The sequence below is a fragment of the Ambystoma mexicanum genome, chromosome 5q (genome assembly GCF_040938575.1).
Source record: "Ambystoma mexicanum isolate Mex_15411 chromosome 5q, UKY_AmexF1_1, whole genome shotgun sequence".
NCBI classification, from domain to species: Eukaryota; Metazoa; Chordata; class Amphibia; order Caudata; family Ambystomatidae; genus Ambystoma; species Ambystoma mexicanum.
The window spans coordinates 62215861-62238021 of record NC_090933.1 but is presented as its reverse complement, the minus strand read 5'-3'; the positions used below and the strand labels follow the sequence as shown (position 1 = coordinate 62238021).

The 22161-nt window shown below is 46.4% G+C and overlaps 1 protein-coding gene across 2 annotated transcripts in view; it reads left to right on the top strand.

The window, feature by feature from the left end:
- The window catches only part of LOC138497211 (uncharacterized), an 835962-nt gene that overhangs the window by 432298 nt on the left and 381503 nt on the right, over positions 1–22161 (top strand). For both annotated transcript variants that reach the window (XM_069620534.1, XM_069620535.1), the window contains one exon: positions 18457–18643. In XM_069620534.1, the coding sequence (XP_069476635.1) occupies positions 18457–18643 (187 nt within the window). The remainder of the gene's footprint in view (positions 1–18456; positions 18644–22161) is intronic.

Here is a 22161-nt window from a genome sequence, read left to right as displayed (position 1 = left end):
GGTACCGCAGCCTTAGGTTCCCAAACCCCTTCAGACAGTCACAGGGCCCTCAGCCCTGCCAAGGTTCCTCTGCCTTTCACTGTGCTTGACCTGCCCAACTGCTGGCAGACCAGCCGGCCCTTGGCCCAGGCTCTGCTCACGCTCTTCTGCGCCTCTGCCCTTTGCGCTGGGCCCTCCTGCGCCTACAGCATAAAGCGCTCGCCATACCTGGGAGGGTCTTCTTCTTGGGTTGTGGGCGGTGCATGTGCCATCCTCAGTGCTGTCCCCCCAACACAGCCAACATCCTCATCGCCAATGTAAAGCTTTGGGTTCCCAATGATGACTCTGACATCTCTTGATGTTCCAGTTGTTCCTCTAATGAGTTTCCAGTACATCTTTTATGTTTCTTATATCAAGTTCATCAGAGCTCAAGGCAAACATTCACCGGCATCCTCCCAGGTAGGCTACATCTCACCAACTCTCTCACTCAGAACTCTCAACCATACAACAACATTCTCACCAGCAAGATTCCATGTCACTCACTCAGCATTCTACTCATTCTGCAAAGACAACATGGAAACCTAAATCACTACAAGAGGGCTGTGTTTCTGATTCCTAGTTTGTGTAGCCCGTCTAGTAGAATGGTGTGATCAATGGTATTGAAGGCTGCAGAGAGGTCCAGCAGGATGAGTACAGCACAGCCTTCTGTGTCGGCTGTTTTTTAGGTCATCCCAGATGGAAACTAGGGAAGTTTCTATTCCCCTGAGTGGCCTGTAGCCTGATTGTGTATGGTCCAGGGTGGTGTTGGCTTTAGCGAAATGGCCATGCTGTTTGAATGTCGCACGGTCCATGAGTTTGGCGATGAAATGTGTGTGGAAGGTTCTGCCTGAAAATAGAGGACTGTGTTCAAGACTGACCGACTGGGGTAAGTATCCTCCCTCCACCCCCGTATGATTTCAGTCCCTCTGGCGCCCTCTCCTCACCTTGTGGTAGAATTAGACGAGCTCTCCGTCCTGCCTTCTTTGCAGTGGCGCGTATCCTTCACCGCAAGTGGAATGTCCGGAGTGGTGCCAACCGAAGGTGACCAGCCAGGTAAGCCTTTTGAGCAGTTCGTAATCTGTAAATGCCTCTACTGCTTTCTTTAATGTTGCCTCCATCATCCTCTTTCAGGTCGTTCTGTCCGGGAGGCGTGCAGATTCGAGGAAGCTGTTCTCAGTAGCTGCAAGTGTTTAAAGATGAAGACTGCAGGTAAGATGCTGCTGCTAATGATGTTCCTTTTGTCTCCTTGCAGGTTCTGCTTCTCCAAGGCTCAAGGGAATAGCTGGACACGGTGAGCGTCACGTTCCAAGCTGCAAAGTAACGCAAAGCGTGTTGTCTTGCTCGGGTGTGGTTTAAATAGACCCAACAAAATAGTCCAGGTAAAGTAGTCCCTAGGCTACCACACCCAAAACACTAAACCGCATAGCTTGGTTCTTAAGAACCACGCTATGTGGATGCCTTCATGTTGGCTGGCAATACAATAAAGTAGTTCCCAAGCACATTGTTTTTCATGGTGTTTGAGCCTGGCGCCATAGGTGCCAGGACTGGCCCCATGAGGGCTTTTGAAGAGGATGCAAGGCTCTAAAGGCCCGAGTCCTGACTCCACCTGGCGAGGGTCGTGACACATAGTCATATACTGTAATTAACAAGACTAGAAAGACAAGAACACAGCAGCTGCTAGTCATACTTTCTCTTGCCACATTATGCCACTCTATGGACTCCTTCAGTCCCACTAAATGACTTTTGGTCAGAAAAATCAATGTTTGTTCCAAATGTAGTTGTTTTTTTGTTCAAAACCTCCAGAGAGACTCCTCTAACCTTTTGTGAGGATCACCCAGTGCAGGTGCAAAATTGGTGTCCTTGTTAGGCATAATTCATGCAGTACCTTCTGGGACCACTGCACACAATTAGGACTACAGGTGTTCGCCAAACCAACCTTTGGTACAAGTCTGTACCACATAGTTTTTGGTAGCGAGCTGAGCAGCCAGGCTTATCTCAAGAGTGAATGTTGGCAGTACAAGTAGTAACACAGAGGACCTTCAATCACAATGGTTCAAGTACACTTCTACTCAATTTTCTTGGTAAAACACTTATTACTTTATTACACAATCATTTAGAAAACATTTCACTACTGGAAGACAACTTAATATTTGATACACCAATACACTTCAATACAAAACTCTAAGATTTTGAGACGGTTTGAGCTCCTCTGAAATAGAAGCAAAATGGCAGTTCAGTTACTTAGAAGGGAGCAAAAGGGATAAAAGTAAATGGAATAGATCACAAACTTATTAAACAGTGCAAATAGTTTCAGTTCACCAGAGGAGTTCAATTCAAGTCAATAGACGAGGGTTCTAGATAGGAAAGAGCAGTTCTGGTATTAAACGGTAAAGACTTTGCAAAAGTTCTCAGAAGTAGTTTAGGTGAACAAGAATAATTTGTGGGGTCACAAGCTGATTAGGCCTGCAAGTTGGGAAAGTTTTACAGACTTTCACTGCAAGAGTGGCATTCTCTCAATCGGGTTGGCGCACAGTACCTTAGTATGAAGAAACAAATGCAGCTGAAGTCGTTGGTTCCTGGCAGTTCCTGCAGGTCTCACTGTTACTTAGTCGTGGGGACAAGAGGAAGTCAGGGGGACTCCTGCACTGCACGGGATCGTCGAAAAAACTAACCAGATGGAGTCACTTCAGTTCCAGTAGCTGTAGATTCAAGCACACAAGCTGGTATCCCTCTCCCTGGTTAATCCTAACCAGCCTTGAAAATGGTGTCCAGGTGACTTACCAGTTGATTGGTCCCACCAACTGAAAGGAAGAAGTAGTCCTTGAAGGGGCTTTTCTGTCGAGATGAACTTGGCAATTCGGACCTACAGCAGGGCTTCACCGGGCAAACCAACGGTCCAGAAGTTGCAGCAGCTGTCCTCTTCCAGCTCTTCGGTTCTTTCATTCCAGTGGTCGACTCTGCTTTCCAGTCCAAGAGACTTGCCTTTTAAACCGTTTTCTCCCTTTCATTCCAGCCTAGCTGTCACTCGCCCAGCAGGGTGGCTGTCCTTGCCGACAGTCAGCCAATCATGCCAGAGTGCATTTGTGTCTCCTAAGAGACTAAGCACAGGGAGTTTCGGGCACCTCCCTCACTTCCTGCCCACCCCAGACACTCGACGCCAGAGGCGGTCTTCAGTCCTGAAGCCTGCCAAAGGCACACGAACAAAGGGACCAAACCTGGTTTGGCACGCAGAGACAAACGCTAGAAGGACCTTTCAAAAAAGAAATGGTGAAAAAAGGGACCTGTTTAAAAATCACTGTAGGGTCACAAGCTGTTACACTTGCTGAAATCAACTCTAGCAAAGTAGCGTCTGCAAATCTCCACTGAGAAGAACAAAGCTAAAGACTGAGGTAAGTACCCCAAGTCAGAATAGTACCTTTTGGTTAGAAGAGTGGTTCAGGTGGCTTCTCTGGTTGCAGTGGTGCAGATCCTGGGTTCCTGGGCCTCACTCGTGGGGACAAGAGGGAGGATGCCTGGAGGACTCCTGCGGCAGCAATGGGCTTCCTTCACTCCTAGAGTCCTGCACTCTGGTGAGGGGACTCTAGCTCTGGTTCCCCTGCTTCTGGAGGGTCCTGGGGAGACTTCTGAAGCTTCTGGCTGGATTGGAGACGGTGCACTTGACTGCAGATTTCTCGTCACAACACTCTGTTCCTGCAGCAGCAAAGAACGAAGGCCAGTCGGGGAAGATGGTCCAGTGGAGTTAGTTGGTCCCACTAACCCAAGTGAAGAAGTTGTCCCTTCCGGAGCTTCCCTTGTCAATTAGAAAAAGGAGTTTCAGCACAGCAGCAGGGCTTCACTGAGCAATTCAAAGGTCCAGGACGATTCAGCAAGCAGCGTTCACGGTTTCGTCTGTTACTCCTCCAAGTGGTCGACTGCCTCTGGTCCCAAAACCCTAACCTTTTTAAAAGCGGTTTTCCCCATTCATGCACAACCTAGCTGTCACTCAAACAGCAGGATGGCTGTCCTAAAAGGACAGCCAGCCAATCAGGGCTGGGTGCATTCAGGCATTCCTAAAGACAAAGGACAGGGGAGTTTTGGTAACCTCCCTCACTGCCTGCCCTTCCAGACACACTAGAGCCAGAGGTGGGTTTCAATACTGAAGCCTGTCAAAGGAAAAGTGAACAAAGGGCTCAAACCTGGCTTGGCACGCAGAGTAAAACCCAAAGAAAGACCTTGCAAACAGAAAATGGCGAAAAAAAGACCAGGGCAATTTTGACAAAATGGTTACTCATGGGTGCTATACTGCAGCTGAGGATTCAGCCTGCGGTAGAAAAGCACAATGGTAGGAAAATTAAACCACTGCCACCAGCCATTTAAAGTAGTGAGGGTAACATAAAACATGTTACATGAGTAGGTTGGACCTCTAACCGGATGACAATAGAGGAGCTCAAAGAGATGGCTTGGCAGTAGAAGGTCCCACTTTCTTCTAAGGGGTTCCTCTGAAGCGTCAATCATGCTCGTCAGAGTTCTATTAAACCTCTCCACCAACCCATTGGTTTGGGTATGGTAGGCTGATTATAACTTGTAGGTCACTCCACAGTTTTTCCACATGGCCTGCATGTAGTGGGACATAAAATGTGGTCCCCCTGTCTGAGATAACCTCCATGGGAAATCCAACCCTGGTAAAAATATCAAGAAGGGCCTTAGCCACTTCCTGAGCAGTAACAGTCCTCATAGGTATGGCTTCAGGATACCTTGTAGCATGGTCTACCAAAACCAATATAAATCGGTTGCCTGAAGATGTGGGAGGTTCTAGGGGACCAACAATGTCAATTCCTACCTTCTCAAAAAGTACTCCCACCACTGGGAGAGGCACCAAGGATGCCACGTTCTTGGCTCCACTCTTGCCAGAAGTCTGATAAGTGTGACGGCTTCTACAGCATTTATCTACATCAGATCCCATCTTGGGCCAGTAGAAATGCAGAAAAATCCTCTCCTTGGTCTTCTTAAAACCTAAGTGACCAGCTAGAGGAATCTCATGGGCTAACTGTAAACACTAGGGTCTCACCACCTGAGCCACTAAGTCTTCTGTAGTCCCCTGGGTTAGACTCGATAGGCTCACTGTAAAAGAGGCCATCCTCCCTGTTAGGAAAGATTTCGTAATTGTGGGTAATTTTCCTTCCATGTGGTAACCCCTAAACTTTTTGCTGTTTTCACCATGATCTAGACTTTGCCAGAGAAGTGCAGCCTTCTGCTGCACTCCTCTGGGCTTTCCCTCCATTCTTACGGGGAAACTGACATGCCCTTAAGACAGTCAGTACCGGGAAACGCTGTTTTCCGTAGTTTCTTTATGTTGCGGCTTTCGTGCAACATGACACAAGAGGGCACTGTAAGCTAAGTTACTGCTCTCTTGGGTCTCTAGCCTTCTACAGGCCCTAGATACTCTTTTTGGATTGTAACTGATCGGTGCAAGTGAATCACGGATGGGAATGGTGGCAGCAATCGTTTCTTGTGTTTTGAGCTCCTTTTGGCGTTTTAAGCGCGTTTCTCGCGCTTAGCCCAAAATGGTGGCTTGGCTCCCAAAATGGCTAGACCACGAGGCTCCTTTGTCCTGTCTGCTGACCGTCTTGCTCCCTTCACCTTCCCCAGGTCGAGCCGACCCGGGGCCTTCCTTATTTGGGCATGTACTTTCCCGCGAAACACGGATGCTTTCGCGGGCTTCTACAGGCCTTGTGTGTGCCTCCAGGATGTGGGCTGGGATGTCTGGTCCCAATACACATCCTGGGTGCCAGAGTCTAGGGTGGTGTGAATGCCTGGGACCACCGTGATAGGTCCACGTATGGTGTGAGTGTTGATGAGCGGATCTCCCATTGGGTCCCCTCCGTTTTGGTGCGAAGGGAACCGTGGATAAGAGGGGGCTGGAAACGCCACTACTGTGTCGATCTCCTGAGTTCTCACGAACGAAGGAATACAGGAACCAAGTATCCTGCAACCACGAGGCTGAACCGAGGAATCGCTGGTGACCCGCTGGACTGGTCCTCTGCACTGCTGTCGCCTTGTGAAACCCTTTTTACCTCTGATCGAACCAGAAGGCCTGTACTGGTACTTCGACCCTTGGAATAGCGGGAACAGCTATTCTTGGCATCTTCACCATCTCCTGCTCGTAAGCCTTTGGAAGTGTCTCTGGGCCATCCAGCAGACTGACCAGCCTACCCAGGAGTCTTGCTCTGTAACCGCCGCCAGGTTGGGTAGTATTTCGAGTCCTTGTCACTCTCACACGATTCGTACACTTGGCGTTCCCAGGTCTGAAGTGAGTAGTGTACATTTTGCTGAGATACACACGGCCGCTCCGTTGCCCTGCTGTGGTAACAATCTGTGCGGGTTCACTTCATTTGAGACATCTTTAACTCAACTCTGCTGCTGCAGAATCTACACGACGACGAGACGCCTCCTGCTCTCCTGAACCTGCCAGCGACTGAAACTGACGCGGAGAAGCCTGGGTCTGCTTGCATCGGGGACCGGTGAGTGGCATAGCTAGGAACTGCTCGCCCTCCTGCAGGAGCCCATAGCTTTTCCCCGCTGTGTCAAAACAGCAGGCCTTTCCGTACTCTCGCTCTGCTTCTGCCCACAGTGGAGGCTGCGCTTGAGTCGCGGAACTCTGTTCTTCTTCATTTGTGCACTAAACTGAACTGCCTGATTCCCTCAAAGAGACTCCCCTTTTTGCCTGTTGGCACCAGCGTGTGCAGGTACTTTTGAGCACAAGGCTCCACTCTTCGTAGGGCTCGGACTTCCTTTTAGTTAGTTGCCTCTGAAGGCGGACTGGTTCTAAGCATTATTTCGCACTGCCTGTTTTCCTTCCCTTCTAGGTGGACTACACATTTCGTGCATCTAACGCTTTAGACTCGTTTGTATTTGTATATATATTGTATTGGTTTGGTATGTGTTGGTTTACTAGAGTTGTATTGTGATTTCTCGCTACGGTCATTGTTTTAAAGGCCTTGGAATAAATGTGTATATATTTTTAATATAACACCTGTTTGGAGTAGTTTGTAAGTGTCCTTGCTTTGTGTGCTCATTGCGGGCTTTCAGTCACCCTCACCCCTCTTGAGACCTAGTCTTGACCGCCGCGATCGCTACCCTGATTCGTCTGGCTTGTCCAGAGGTTACCCTGTTCCAAGTAATTAGGTTGGCCTTCTGAACTTCTGCGCCACCAGGACAGAGTTCAGAAAACCGTCTTAACACTCCCATTACAGCCTGTGCTTACCTGGCTCTTGCCCTTCCAGCTGGGAAGCTGCCTGTTGAAGTCCTTCAAGCATAGGACACTCTGACTTCTGCTGAAGTCTGCCCTAGAGGGTCCACCTTCTGCAAGCAAAGTCTGCAGCTCAGGGTGGTCTTTAGGATCCAGATCTCCAACATAGGGAAGGGCTTCTTCCAGCTCTGTCTCACCAGTAGCTGCTTTAACACTTTCTGGTTGATCCTCCCACTCCGCCTCAGCTGGTGGTAGGGTGGGGGGGGGTCACAGCATTGGACTGTCCTCTCAGGGATGTCCTTGTCCTTAGAGTAGGTGTGGCACCTTTCTTCTTTCCGGAGACCTTGGGTTTCCGCTGTCTCTGTTTTTATCCTGGAATTAAAGTGTGTCCTTCCTGTGGACTGGGAGTTACAGGAACTTCTGTAAATTCCTACTGACAGTCATCTGAAGTTGCCTCTCTGGCCAATCTAGTTCGCCTCTGCTTCCTTTTTTACTGGGAAGCCTGGGGGTGCTTGATACAACTCCAAGAGTTTTTAAGTCATTCCCAACAGGACTCTCCCAGGCACCTCATTTTGTACACTGACTGGTATTCTTAGTCATATTGTTGCACTGGTTGAGAGCTGGTAGTATTGGAACCATCTGGATAGGGCCTCCAGCAAGTTTAGTGGGACCTTTGGGTGCCTTAGCAACATCCTCAGGCTTGAGAAGTTTAATCCACCAATGTTATGCTGGCCCCCAGTGTCTATAATGGGTGGGGTCTCCTGGCCATTTACAAGTAGACTGTCCTTGTAATATTATTTGGTATTATCTGGAATAGTTATACACATCTAGTCTGCTGTTCCCACCGATGCAGGGATACTAAAAGACTGGCTGAGACTCCAATGGGGGCCTTCAGCCAATAGTTCAAAGTTACCACTTGCCATATGAACCTTTCCCTCTGGGATGAAGGCTAAGGAGGCAGTGTGGACCCCTGAAGGTTTACCCTTGCATCTGGCATCCCCTTTCACGTGGTCAGTTGACCCACAAGCATAACGTTTACCAAATGTTCTCTGGAATGGGGACTTTTGCTGACGTCCCTCTGGTTTAGCACCGTAGGTTTCATTAGACTGACCTGGTTTCCCATGTGGCTTACTCTTTTTCTGTTTGTGGTCCTCTTTTGAGTGGTTGGAATTTGAGTTCTCTTTTCCATCTTTCGTCTGCTTCCCCTCATCCTTTTTGTGAGTGGCCCCAGAATCCCTGTCAGGGGCCCTGCTGGCAACACACAAGTCAGCAGCCGTTGCTAACTTTTTGGACTCAATCTCTTTTGAGTCAGCCGAGTGCTGTATTGGTTCAGAGCAGGCATCAAAAATAGATTCCAACAAAAACATTTCTCATTCCTTCAAAGATGTTCACTCTAACCCTTAACCCAGCCATCTGAGTTTTTCAAACATTCAAACGCCTGTGTAGCCCATGGGGTAACATCAATCATTTTGAGGGTCCTGAGCCTCTTAAGGTACTGGGAAGGAGTTTTCTCAAATCTGTCTTTCAAGGCCAGCTTCACATTCTCGTGCTCCTGTCTTTCAAATTCACCCACCTCCATTACAGCATCAGTTAACCTGGGGAAGCCTAGACAAAAGTCAAGGAATCGGCTGATTCTCTGTGGCACCCTGAATCTCATGTTTGTATTCAAAGGCACCCAACCAATCCAAAATATAAAGTTTCACATCATACATAATCGCTGCTTATTTAGGCAGGCAATACCTCTAGGGACTGGAAGACCTAGAGGACTCTGGGAGGGAAATATTTTCAAGAGACAATCTTTTCATTTCAAGATCATGTTGCATTTCCAAAATTCCCTTAGCTTGCAACCTTTTTAAATTCTAATTCAAGTCTCATTTTCTCAAGAGACACATATTCTGGACTCTGTTAGTTTGTGTGGTCCCAGTGGACATGGCCTGAGGCAAACGGGCAAACTGAGGCAAAGAGGGGCTCCTTTCCTGGGACTCTTCTACCTCCTCTGACTTTTCTAAGACATTAGAGTTAGACTCTGAACTATCATCCTCATTATTAATTTCCACATTCCCTCAGTAGGTGTAAGGTGCCTACTACCCAAACTTTGGTGATTCAACAACCTTGTAATCAACAAAGTTTTCTTTCCTTTTACAGTAAGATTCCTGACTTTATACAGTTCTTTCAGTTTATCTAGTGTTAAAATGATCAGTGCTTCCTTCCTGAATGACGTTATCCATAATTGCTGTTCTGATGGAACTTAGCTTTGTGGGGGTTTAGTTGAACACAAGCAAAATACTCAATGTAACAACTCTACAAAAGATCCTCACAGCCTGCCACCAGTGATGGGGAAGATTGTATGCAGTAACAGAGGCGTAGCCAGGATTGTCTAGCAAATGGGGCATGAAGCTAATGTAGTTGGGCCCAATGCACTGACAAAAATATCTGTAAATGCCCACATAGAGCCCCTGAGTGGGCATTTACAGATTTTGGGTGGGCCTTGCCCCTCAGGCCCTACCCTGCCCATGCCTCTGCACCAGCCGTGTCCTCTTAGCAGTGGGATCCCAACCTTTGGTAGTCTGTATTACACAAGTTGGTAGTTACTGAGCAGCCAGGCTGATCTTGAGTTGTCAATGTGAGCTGTAGGGTTGCAACATAGAGTTTCACAGTGACAAGTATCCAAACAACACTTGCACTCAAGGATTCTTGATTAAAATAATGATTTAGTCTGTTGAATAAGCCTTCTTTAGAAGGCAGCAAATATGTAAAACTTAAATGTACTTCAAAATGCACTCAAATCAGATACCCTTTTGGGATGGCACACACTTCCTACACCCTCCGGTGACTTCAGTAACTAGGACACTGTGGACATTGATATATCACTGGTACTTTTAGAGCAATACTGAGTTTGGTGTCAAAAAGGTTGGAGGTAGAAACGATGGTTAACAAGTTTCTCAAACAGGTAAGTACTTTTGAACCGCCAATGCAATGTAGATTAACCGTTGCCCAGCTATAAAAGTAAACAATGTTTGACTTTTTGGCGGGACAGATCATAACATAAAGTCGGAGGGTAAGAAAAGTCTATCGGGGAGCCGGGACAGCAAATTTCAATTGTGCGGAGTCTAGGGGAGCTGAAGTTCTTCTTGGAGGTAAGTAAAGTCTTGCACAATGTTCTAAAGAATTTGTGTTGAAAAAGAAATCGCTGTTGGGCCACAAGCTGGGAGGCTTGTGAAAGGCAGAGCTGCAAGCAACTCTGCAAAAGGCAGTAAATGCAAGTCTCAACTGAGAGCAAGCAAACTACACAGCAAGAGATAAGTAACCCTTAGTTCACAGTACCTTAGCTCTGAAGAAATTGGTTCCATCTGGCTTCTGTTCCTGTATGGCAGATCCTTTTGTTCCTGGGCTTCAGTCGTGGGGACAAGAGGATGTCTGGGGACTCCTGCACTACGGTTCGAAGATCAACGGCAGCAATGGGCAAAGTTCAGATCAGCAGCACTTTGTGATTTCAACTTCTTGATTTTTTTTGCTCTGCGTGCCAAACCAGGTTTGGTCCCTTTGTTTCATAGCCTTTGGCGGGCTTCAGGACTGAAGACCGCCTCTGGCGCCCGAGTGTCTGGGGTGGGCAGGAAGTGAGGGAGGTGCCAGAGACTCCCTGTGCTTGGTCTCCCAGGAGACCAAATGCACTGTGGCGTGATTGGCTGACTGTCCGGCAAGGACAGCCACCCTGCTGGGTGAGTGGCAGCTAGGCTGGAATGAATGGGAGGAAACTGGATAAAAGGCAAGTTGCTTGGACACGAAAAGCAGAGTCGACCACTGGAACAAAAGAACTGAAGACGAACTTGAAGAGGACAGCTGCTGCAACTCCTGAACTGTTGGTTTGCCCAGTGAAGCCCTGCTGCATGTCCGAATCACCAAGTTCATCTCGACGGAGAAGCCCTGCAAGGACGACTTCTCCCTTTGAGTTGGTGGGACCAATCCACTCGTAAGCCACCTGGATACCATTCTCAGAGCTTGTTGTATTTTCCTCAGAGTGCTGCAGGAAACTGAATTGCCAGGGAGAAGGACACCAGTTTGTGTGCTTGTCTACAGCTACCGGAATTGATGATTTGCCAAGTACCAGCTTTGACCAGTGCAGTGCAGGAGTCCCCCGACGTCCTCCCTCTTGTCCCCACGACTGAGGCTCAAACGGCGAGATCTGCAGGTACTGCCAGGAACAGAAGTCTTCAGCTGCATCTTTTTCTTCATTGTATGGTACTGTGAAAACCCAACCGAGAGAACTTGCTTCCAACTGCAAAAGTGCTTGGAACTTTGGCAACTTGCAGGCCAAGTCAGCTCGTGACCCAACATATGAATCTTTCTTTTACGAACTACTTGTGAGAACTTTGACGAAGACTTTTCTGTTTAACTACCAGAACTGCTGTATCCTATACAAGACTTTAGCCCATTGACTTTGGCCTAACCGATTGCTTTGAATCAGTTCCCCTGGTGAACTCGAACTATTTGCACTGCCTAAAGAGTACCTGTATCTTTTTGTTAACATATGCCTTTTTGCTCCTACTGCAAAGTACTCTGCCATTTTGCTCCTCCTTCAAAGTAGTTTAAATGCCTGACATGACCGTGTAAAGTACTGAAGTATATTTTTGTGATATTGCCCCCTAGTGAATGTTTTATAACTGACTGTTGAATACATTAATACGTGTTTAACCAAGAAACCTTGAGTGTAAGAGTTCTTTGAATACTTGTGATTGTAGATCTCCGTGTAACACCCTTACAGCTCACATTCCCTCTTGAGATGAGCCTGGCTGCTCAGCTCCGCTACCAAAAACTGTGTAGTACAGACTTATACCAAAGGTTGGTTTTGCTTACACCTGTAGTCATAGTTGTGTGTAGTGGTCCCATAGGGTACTGCATACAAACTCTGCTTAACACATTTCTGAGAATTCGCCCTAACATGTGTTGTCCACTCTTGCCTCTGACCCAATCTACCGGCTTGTGTCCATTTTGTGAGTCCTTTATCAGGGTCTCCAACGTTAACTCGGCTAGTACCTTGTCCTAGAGACTGAAAGTATCCACAGGAACGTTTGCTGTTCTGCTGCTTCGTAAGACTCTGAGCCCTTTTCAAACTGACTTTTGCATAGTTAGGGATTGGACTTTAAAAGATTTAGTTTGCTAAGAAAATGCCTCTAGAACCTTAAGCTACGCGACTGTATGACTAACAAACCTTTCCTTCCTAAAAGACTGTGGTTTTGCTAACTAAATACAATTACCGTATATCTTTGTGCTCGACTGCGTAGTCGTGCTGATAATGCTGTAGAACTGTCAGAGGGTCTGCGAGTGTAACTCTCCCGGAGAAAGATGGGTGAATGTCCATTTTCTGACCTGTATGGCTTTTATTCATTTATCCTAAAAACCTGATAATGTTTAAATGATTTATTTTTGTTGTTTGTGAATCTATCATTTTATTTATTTATAATTTATATAGCGCAGCCACTGACCCAGGGCTTCAGGGCGCTAAACAAATACAACATAGAAAGCAGGCAGATTATACACTGACAGAGCAGCATGTGATGGGGATATGGAAGCTGGGGGAATGCTACTAGTTAAATAAAAGGGTCTTCAGTCCCTTTCTAAATATCCTGTTAGAGGGTTCCTCTCTCAGGTTGGTGGCAAGTCCATTCCAAAGAATTGGAGATGCTGAGATGAAGGCTCCAGTTTTGGCCTGTGTAAGCCGGCAGACAGGAGTCTTAAGAAGGGAGCAGTTGTTGGAGCTCAAGTTATAATTACGGGTTTTAGGAACCAGATCATCCTTAAGATGGAAAGGGCCCACATTTTTCAGGCAGTTAAAGGCGATTTCACCAATAACCGAATTCTCTCCTTGATTGGGAGCCAATGTAGGTCTCTTGTGTCCGAGATGTGATCCCTTCTCTTCCGGTTCACAACGATTCACTTGGGGTCTATTGATCTGGCAGTTGGGTAGACCAATCAGGAGACTACTACAGTAGTCAATTATTGAACTAATTCGAGCATGCGCTAATGCTTCCCTGCTTGTTCTAGGGAGGAAAGGTCTGGCATGAGACAAGTTTGATGTAGTAGACTGTGGAGGCAACAAGACTGTTTTTCCTTCATGTTCAAACTATGGTCCAAATAAACCCCTAAAGTTTTGACCTTTTTAGTTTCAATAGTGCAGCCACCGATGAAGAATTGGGTATACTGTCCCTCCAGCTTGCGAATTTTCACAAAACTGCAGAGTAGTGATCAGTGCAGCAGAGCATGCTTTAATAGTTGGTGCAGGACAAATGTCCTCCTTACAGAATGAGGGCTTGAGTTTCTCTGACATGAGTTCAACTACACATACAGGTTTAAAAGAGAAAAGCTCTTCTGGTTTCCAGCTCCTGGGTATAGGATTGGTCACATTAGGGTGAGTTCCGACTGTAGTTTTATTAGATAGCAAGATTAAAGCTGGTATCATGCTAAGTTTAGTACCCATAGCTTCATGGACCATGTTACAACAGTTGGCATCTTTAGTGATTGTGTCCATATTGTTTTGTGTAGTTTCCAGCTCCCTAAACACTTTAAAAAAGCTCCTTGGGTTGAGATTGAGCTTTAGCTATACGATCATAAAGGTGGGATCTCTTGGTCGCAATAATGTCCTTTTTATAGTTCTTAACCAGTGTTTGTGTTTCTTTATCCAAATCAGTTTGTGAGTTGGAATTACTGTCTTAAGATGTATTTTTTCCTATTATGTTATGTTACTTTGCATTTATATAGCGCCTTATATACCATTGGTATTGTCTGAAGGCGCTGGTAGGTTGAACGCCCTTGGGAACCGAAGTTCAAGTCAGTAGAGAGTCAAAGGTGCGTGTGAGCACCGGATATGTGTGCAGCTGGTGTGGTATTTGTGTAATAGCTGCTGCTTAGAGGTAGGTGTGGTGGTTGAGAGATCAAGAGTATGTGTCCGTTCTGGTGGGATTTATCCTGACCAATTGTGGCTGTGTTAGGCCTGAGGAGAACGCCTGGCTGGGCGGTGTGTAACCAGCAGTGTTTAGTTGGGGTGATGGGGAGTATGGGGCAGATGTTGGTATGAGAACAGTTGTACCGAATGGTGTCATAGTATCTCGGTCTTCTAGTTGAATGGTGGTGTAAAGAAGAGAGTAAGCGTGGTGATGTGATATGGTGGTTTACATGCTCTTCAAATGTTCCATGCATGCCAAACCATTCCGTGTAAGTCGCGCAATTCTATGCGGTCCGCTCCACGCACTCCAATCCGCTCCACATACTCAATCCGTTCAGTGTATTTCTAAGTTGTTTTACGCACTCGATCAACGTATTTCACCCGTACCATCCACATATTTCACCCGTTCCATCCACATATTTCACCCGTTCCATCCACGTACGTCACCCGTTCCATCCACGTACGTCACCCGTTCCTCACCCGTTCCGTCTGCCCTATGCCCTCGTCTGCCCTATGCCCTCTCACGCTCTACGCACTCCAATGTTCTAGTTGAATGGTGGTGTAAAGAAGAGAGTAAGCGTGGTGATGTGATATGGTGGTTTACATGCTCTTCAAACGTTCTGTGCATTCCAAACCATTCCATGTAAGTCACGCAATTCTATGCGCTCCAGTACGCTCCACGCATTTCTAAGTTGTTTTACGCACTCGATCAGAGTATGTCACCCGTTCCATCCACATACGTCCTAATTCCATCCACATACTTCACCCGTTCCGTCCGCTCTTAAGGCACGGGTCCGCTCTAAGGCACTTCATTCATACTGACGATTTAATCCGCTCCGTTCACTTCGTTCCTTTTGCATTATCGTTTTCGGGCCATGTCACTCGTCATACGAACTGGATCCGTTCCGTGCTCTCTATTTGATGCACTACACTCGTCTCATGTACTTGAATCTTCTATTCTGTATTTTCCATTTATGCCATGCACTCATACAGTCGGTGTCATTTGTCTGTGTACTCATTAGTCTCTTGTATTCATCTTTCCATCCTCTTCTCTTTATTAATTTTGTCCATTGCACTCATTAGTCTCTTGTATTCATCTTTCCATCCTCTTCTCTTTATTCATTTCGCCCATTTAGTTCATTTTGTCCGTTGCACTCATTACATCCATTTCATTAATTTAAACCTCATTACTGTTCTCGTACGATTTATTCTTTTTATCCACTTCACTGCTTTGATCTATTTTACTCGTTCTATTCTGATTGTCCTTTTAGTTTACATTAGCGGTTATTGTCGCTTTCTCGCATGGATCTTGATGTATTATTATTTGTCTTGTTGTTCAAGATCTAATAGTTTGTTGGGTTGGTGTCATTGAGATGCTGTTATTCAGTTTGGGTTAGTTTGCGTACGGGTTGGTTTTAGGGGAAGAGCCAAGTTTTCAGTAGTTTGCAGAAAGATATTAGATCTTCGGTTAGGCGGATGTGGGGTGGGAGTGCGTTCCACAGCTTTGGGTGCCAGGGTTGAGAATGATGATGCACCTAACCTGACTGAGTTTGTTTTAGGTATGGCTAGGAGGCCTGCTGAGCTTGATCTTGGAGTATGTGAAGGGTGATATGGTTTTAGCTTGTCTTGAAGATATTGAGGTCCGGTTTTATGCACTGCTCTATGAGAAATGCATAAGGTTTTGAAAGTCACCCTTCGGGCCACTGGAAGCCAGTGCAGAGTTTTAAGGGCTGGGAAGATGTGGTCTCTCGGGCCGAGCGCTAGCAGCGTTTTGTGCTCTTTGAAGTTTATTCAGTTGGTAAGCGTGGACTCAGAGGTAGATGGGGTTAGCGTAGTCCAGTATTGATATAACCATTGATTGGACCGCGGCGAATCTGTTGGGAAAGGAGAGATATGGAAAGATGCGCCTAAGAGTTTTTAAGGTGGTAGTTGCAGGACTTTGAGATGTTGTTGACTTGACACGAGAGTTTTAGGTCAGAGTCAAGGGTGCATCGAAGGTTTTTTACTGAGTTAGACGGAGTCGGTGAGTTGTACATGGCAGATGGCCGGGGTAGTGGGTGTGGAAGAAGTTCGGAGTTGCCACATACCATGATTTCGGTTTTGGAGGGGTTTAACAAGAGGTGGCTTTGGGTCATCCAGAGCTCTATGTCGAGGAGGCAGGAGGCGAGGTCAGGTCGGCGGTTGGGTTTTGAATTCAAGAGTTTTAGAATTAGTTGAGTGTCAACAGCATAGTGGTAACAGGATGTTGTGTGAACGAGTTATTGGTGGGAGGGTGATCAAGTAGAGATTGAACAGGAGGGCAGATAGGCATGCTCCTTGCGGAACTCCTGTGTCGACTTGTCGGGCTTGGGAGGAGTAGATGGAGAGTATCGTTATTTGGTACCTATCTTTGAGGAATGAAGCTATCCATTTGAGAGCGGTTCCACAGATTCCTAGGGAGTGGAGGCGGTCAAGGAGCATTGAGTGATTGTGTACGAAGGCGGCGGATAGGTCGAGAAGGATTAATGTGGCACATTCCGTGGAGTCTGCCGTCATTTTAAGGTCATCCCTGATTGAGGTTAGGGTGGTTTCAGTTCCGTGCCAGGCTCTGAAACCTGATTGTGCGGGGTCAAGCAGATTGTTGGCTTCGACAAAGGCATTTAGTTGGGTGTAGGCGGTTCGGTCAATGAGTTTGGCAAGGAACCTGGTGTTTGAGATGGGGTGGTAGTTTTTGGGCTCGAGAGGGTCGAGGGAAGGTTTTATTAGAGGTTTGACATGAACTGTTTTGAAAGCATCGGGAAAAATACCTGAGGAAAGGGAGTCCTTTATGATGGATCTTGTGTGTTCTCCTGCGCAGGTAGAAGCGAACATTTCTTTGAGGGTTGTGGCCGGGCAAGGGTCTAGCAGAGAACCGGATGGTTTGCGGGCAGAGAGAAGTTTGAGAAATTGGTCGGGTGATATTGGATTAAAGGAGTCGAAAGTTGGTTGTGCAGTGGTCGTAGGCGGTGGGTTGGCCGGTATGGGGGGAGGGTTGCCTGGTGGATGTAAGAGCCAGTTTGGTGGTTAGCGCATTTGTTCTTTGAGAGCCGTGGCGTAAAAGTGGAGAGGGAGTGAGTCGCACAGTGATTGTGAGGGGGTCGGGCGGTGGTAGTGCATGCCGGTTTGGTGAATTTGTTGATGATTTTGTGAAGTTCTTTGCTGGGGTTTTTTGCAGTTTAGGATTCGGGAGTTGTAGTGGTTTTTTTTTTTGCTTTCCGTATTTCGTCCTTGTACTGATGAAGGTGTCAGGCCAAGGTGGCTCTGCTCTCTTGGGTTTTGTCTTTCTGCTATTTGCGTTCTAGGCATTTATATGGTAGTTTAGTGGTCTTCAAATCAGGATTGAACCATCTAGGGAAGAGGCCACGGCGGGTTGATGGTTTGCAAGAGGGTGTGAGCTGCATTAGTGCAGCGTTGAGCTATGAGTCGAAGGCTTCAGGGGGGGGGGGTTAGTTTATTGAGTTGGCAGATAGGTGGAGGAGACTGGAGGAGTGCATCAGCTAGGTCAGGAACGATTATTAGTTTTTTCCAGCATTTGCGTAGATTCGGAGGCTCAGGTTTGAGTACGGGAAGCGGGTCGGGTGAGCGAATGGCTAAAGAAACAATGAAGTGATCGGACCAGATGATAGTGGTGGGGGGGTTTAGATGTATTGTCCTAAGATTTTTAAATCAAATAAAAGATTGTTTGACTGACAGAACTGTCATTAGTGTCAAACTTTGTAACAATTGTACCGCAAGGAGCTACCATTGAAACAATGGCCTTTGAAAAGTATTATTAAACATTCCTGTGTTGGTTAAGTGAACTAAGCATTTATCCACCTTCCTTGTGGAAATATAATACATGTGTATATTTTAACATAACATTGTAAGTGTTTTAGTGCTATTGTATTTACTGGGTTCTACTCGCAACTTCCTCCTACGATGAGCCTGACTGCTCTGCCACTCTACCAAGGGTCCTGGAGTAGTGCAGACTTCAACTAGGAGTTGGGGACCTGTGTGCCATTGGGATAGATTTATGAAGTCTCACATCAAGTGGACATTAGGAAAACTCCCCTAACACAACCCTCCAATGGCCTGCCAAGTCTGAGGAAATATCAGAGGACAGGGGGAAGTTACAGTGGTACTTACTGCACCCCAATCTCCACCCCTTAAAAGTTAAGCATAGCGAGACTTCAAACATGCATGCACATTTGATATTGATCATGTTTCTTTCCATAGTCTAATTTCAGAATATAAATATTTTTTGTTTTGCTAGGATACAACTGAAAAGGTTGCAAAAGCTAAACGTGTTGCTGATTTTCTTAATAAAATCAGGCCCTTAAATAAGGAAGAAGCCATAGCCATGCAACGTGCTAAGGCCATGAATCGTGCTGCAGCGTTCAACCCTAGTGCTGAAAAAGGATATGATGGGTCACTAGCAGCACAAGAAGCTTTTCAGACTGGTAAGTGTTGTTCCAAATGTAGGGTTTGATGTATTTTTTATTTTGATTAAGGCAAGGCAAGATTGTATGCACTACCCTTTGGGAACACTGCAACAACCCTGACTACAGGTAATAGGAAACCCAACCTTTGGTATAAGCTTGTACTACACAGTTTTGTTAGCATGTTGAGCAGCAAAGCTCATCTCAAGATGGGTCAATGTGAGCTGTAGGAGAGTTGCACAGAAATTCACAGTGACAACTGTTCAAATAAACTTACACACAAGGTTTCTTGAATAAACAATTATTAATTTATCAGTCAGTTAGAATAAACCTTCCTCAGAAGGGAGCAATATAATAGTAACACACAAATACACTTCAGTACTACACACACTTAGTTTCTAAATCAGTAGAGACCCTCTTGGGATGGCCTACAAACGCAGCCTACACCCTCAGGTGACTTCAATAGCTAGGGTGCTGGGGACATTAATCTTACTCTTGGCATTTAGAACATTCTTCGAAGTTGGTAAAAGGAAAAGGTGATTAGAACATGAGACCACAAATATTCTTAAGCAGGCAAATACTTTTGGATCCCCCAAGCAGAGTCATTCATTGTAATAGGCTAAGCCAAAGTCCATGGGCAAAAGTCTTGTATAGGATGAAGCACCTCTGTTAGGTAGGTAGAAAGTCTCTGTACAATGTTTTTGAAGTCCTTGAAGAAAGGAAGAATCAAATGTAGGGCCACAAGCTGTTAAGACTTGTAAGTGGTAGAAGATGCAAGCAACTCTAAGCAAGAGGTAAGTTCTCTTTTTTCCGTACTTTTGTATTGAAGAAATAGTACAGCAGATGACTTCTGTTCCTGAATAGCTCTGCAGATCTCACCGTTCCTGAGCCTCAGTTGTGGGGACAAGAGGGAGGACTTCTGGGGACTCCTTTACTGCAATGGGATCCCGCTGCTTCTGGGGTCCCACACTCTGAGGGGGGCTCAGGTTCGGTCCGTCCTGCTTCCTGGGAGTCTGGAGGATCTTCCTGGAACTCTAGGCCAGCTTAAAAGCAACGCATACAATCTGGTGTTCTTCTCCCTTGTTATATGGTTTCCAGCAGAAACTCTGTGGAAATTCAACCAGCTCCGAGAAGGATGTCCAGGTGGCTTACTTTAGAGTTGATTGGTCCCACCAACTCAAGGGGAGAAGTCGTCCTTGCAGGGCCTTCTCTATCAATAGGAATTTGGAGTTTCAGCACAGCAGCAGGGCTTCACCGGGCAAACCAACGGTCCAGGAGTTGCAGCAGTCGTCCTCTTCAAGTCGTCCTCTTCAAGTCGTCCTCTTCAAGTAGTTCTTTGGTTCCTTCATCCAGTGGTCGACTCTGCCTTTCAAGCCAAAAGCCTCGCCTTTTATTTAGTTCTCTCCCATTCATTCCAGCCTAGATGTCAGTCACCCAGCAGGGTGGCTGTACTTGCCGGACATTCAGCTGGCCAATCACTATAGAGTGCATTTGGGTCTCCTAGGAAACTAAGCACAGAGTTTCGGGCACCTCCCTCACTTCCTGCTCCCGCCAGACCTGGAGCCAGAGGCGGGCTTCACTCGTGAATCCTGCCAAAGGCAAAGCAAACAATGGGACCAAACCTAGTTTGGCGCACAGAGTAAATCTCAAGGACCTTTCCACAAAGAAATGGCAAAAATAACTGGGCCATTTTGACAAAGGCACCCTTGGGTGCTTTACCGCAGCTGCGAACGCAGCCCGCGATAAATGCACACCATGGTAGTTAAAACAAAACCACTGCCACCAGCCATTCAGTGAGGAAAGGGTAACATAAAAATTGTTACATGAGAAGCTAGGCAAAGGGGATACTGGGTAACCCCTCAGCACCCTTTTGTAAGAGTGCGTGTGTGCTGGTTCTAGAAAGTTACAAATGTAAGTAAAGTCAATTTCACTTCACTTTACTGCTCTGGGAAACAGTAGTTTATCCCAGAGAAGGTATTTAAACCTTTGGGAAATCTGAAAGACTTCCCTGTGTCACTCAACTGAAGGTGCTGTGAGACTCAATGTAAAAGATTTTCTATGGAGTGTGTCGAGACTCCACAACAAAAAGAAACAAGGTTCAAAAATCACATTAAAATACATGAGAGAGTGGGAAAAAGTCTCACTTTCCCCCAGGTCAAAAAAATCAAGTCCTCAAAATCCAGCCAAGTGGCTGGGGGTCTCTAAGGTGGAGGTAATTGGCACATTTATGAGAATTCTCTATCACCTAATTTTGCCATCTTTACTAGGTTGTTCACTAAGTTATTAAACAATAGCCTTTTCTGGGCTTTCCCTATGCAATATACACACAATATTAAAAGAAAAAAACAAATGTTTGAGTGGACAAATTTGTCGGGGAGAATTTTCATTTCTGGGCTAATTCCCTTCAACCTTAGACCCCCAGCTCTCTTGCTGGACTCGGGGCTTGTGATTTTCTACTCCTGAGTGAGTGGGACCTTTTTCTCACTCACGCATGTTTTTTAAAACATTTTTTTTTTTTTTTTTTTCTGTCTAGGATTTTTGTGTTTTACTGTTTTATGGAGTCTGACAAACTCTAGGCATCTGATTTCTATATAGTGACACAAAGCACCTTGGGTGCAGTGCCACTGAAAAGTCCCTTGGACTTTTCTGAATGTTTAAATACATTTTCTTGGGTGATCTACTGTTCCCAAGGCTAGTAAGATGATCCCGGTCTTACTGTCCTCTTTGTAGGACTAGCACACACCACCCTATGTGGTGCGCTTGGGGGTTACTTAGCCATTCCTATCCCACTTCATATGTATCATACTTTGTTACACTAATTTACTTTAAATGGCTGGTGGCAGCGGTTTAATTTGACTACCAGTGTGCATCTTTACCGCAGGCTGAACCCTCCGCTGCAGTACAGCACCCATGGGTGTCCATTTTCCCAAAATGGCCCTTGTCTTGTTCTCTCACCGTTTTCTGTTTTAGTTTCTTCTGGGCTTGTACTCTGTTAGTTGAAACTGGTTTGAGCCCTTTGTTTTTTTGCCTTCGACAGGCTTCAGCCCTGAAGCCTTCCCAGGCTCCAGTGCGTCTGGAGAGGCAGGAAGTGAGGGAGGGCCCCGAAACTTCCTGTCCTTTTTCTCTAGGTGTGCCTGAATGAAACCAGTCCTGATTGGCCGGCTGGCTGTCCTGAAAGGGCAGCCGCCACCCTGCTGTGTGATGGACAGCATAGGGCTGTGAATTAATGGAAAACTGCATAAAAAGCAAGGTGTTTGAGACTAGAGGCAGAGTCGACCACTGTAGAGGAACATCAGAAGTGACGAGACACCAGCAGCACCCTCTTGGACTGCAAAGTGCCTGATGAAGCCCTGCAGCTGCGCTGACCCTGTTTTCATATCGACTGAGAAGACCCGTATGGGACGACTTCCTCCTTGGGCTAGTGGGACCAACTACCCTCAAGACAAGCTTCCATTATGCGTCACCCCCGACTTGCTGTGCCTCAGCAGACCTGCATAAACCCAATACCAGGGGTCCTGTGACCATTGACGAGTGCATCG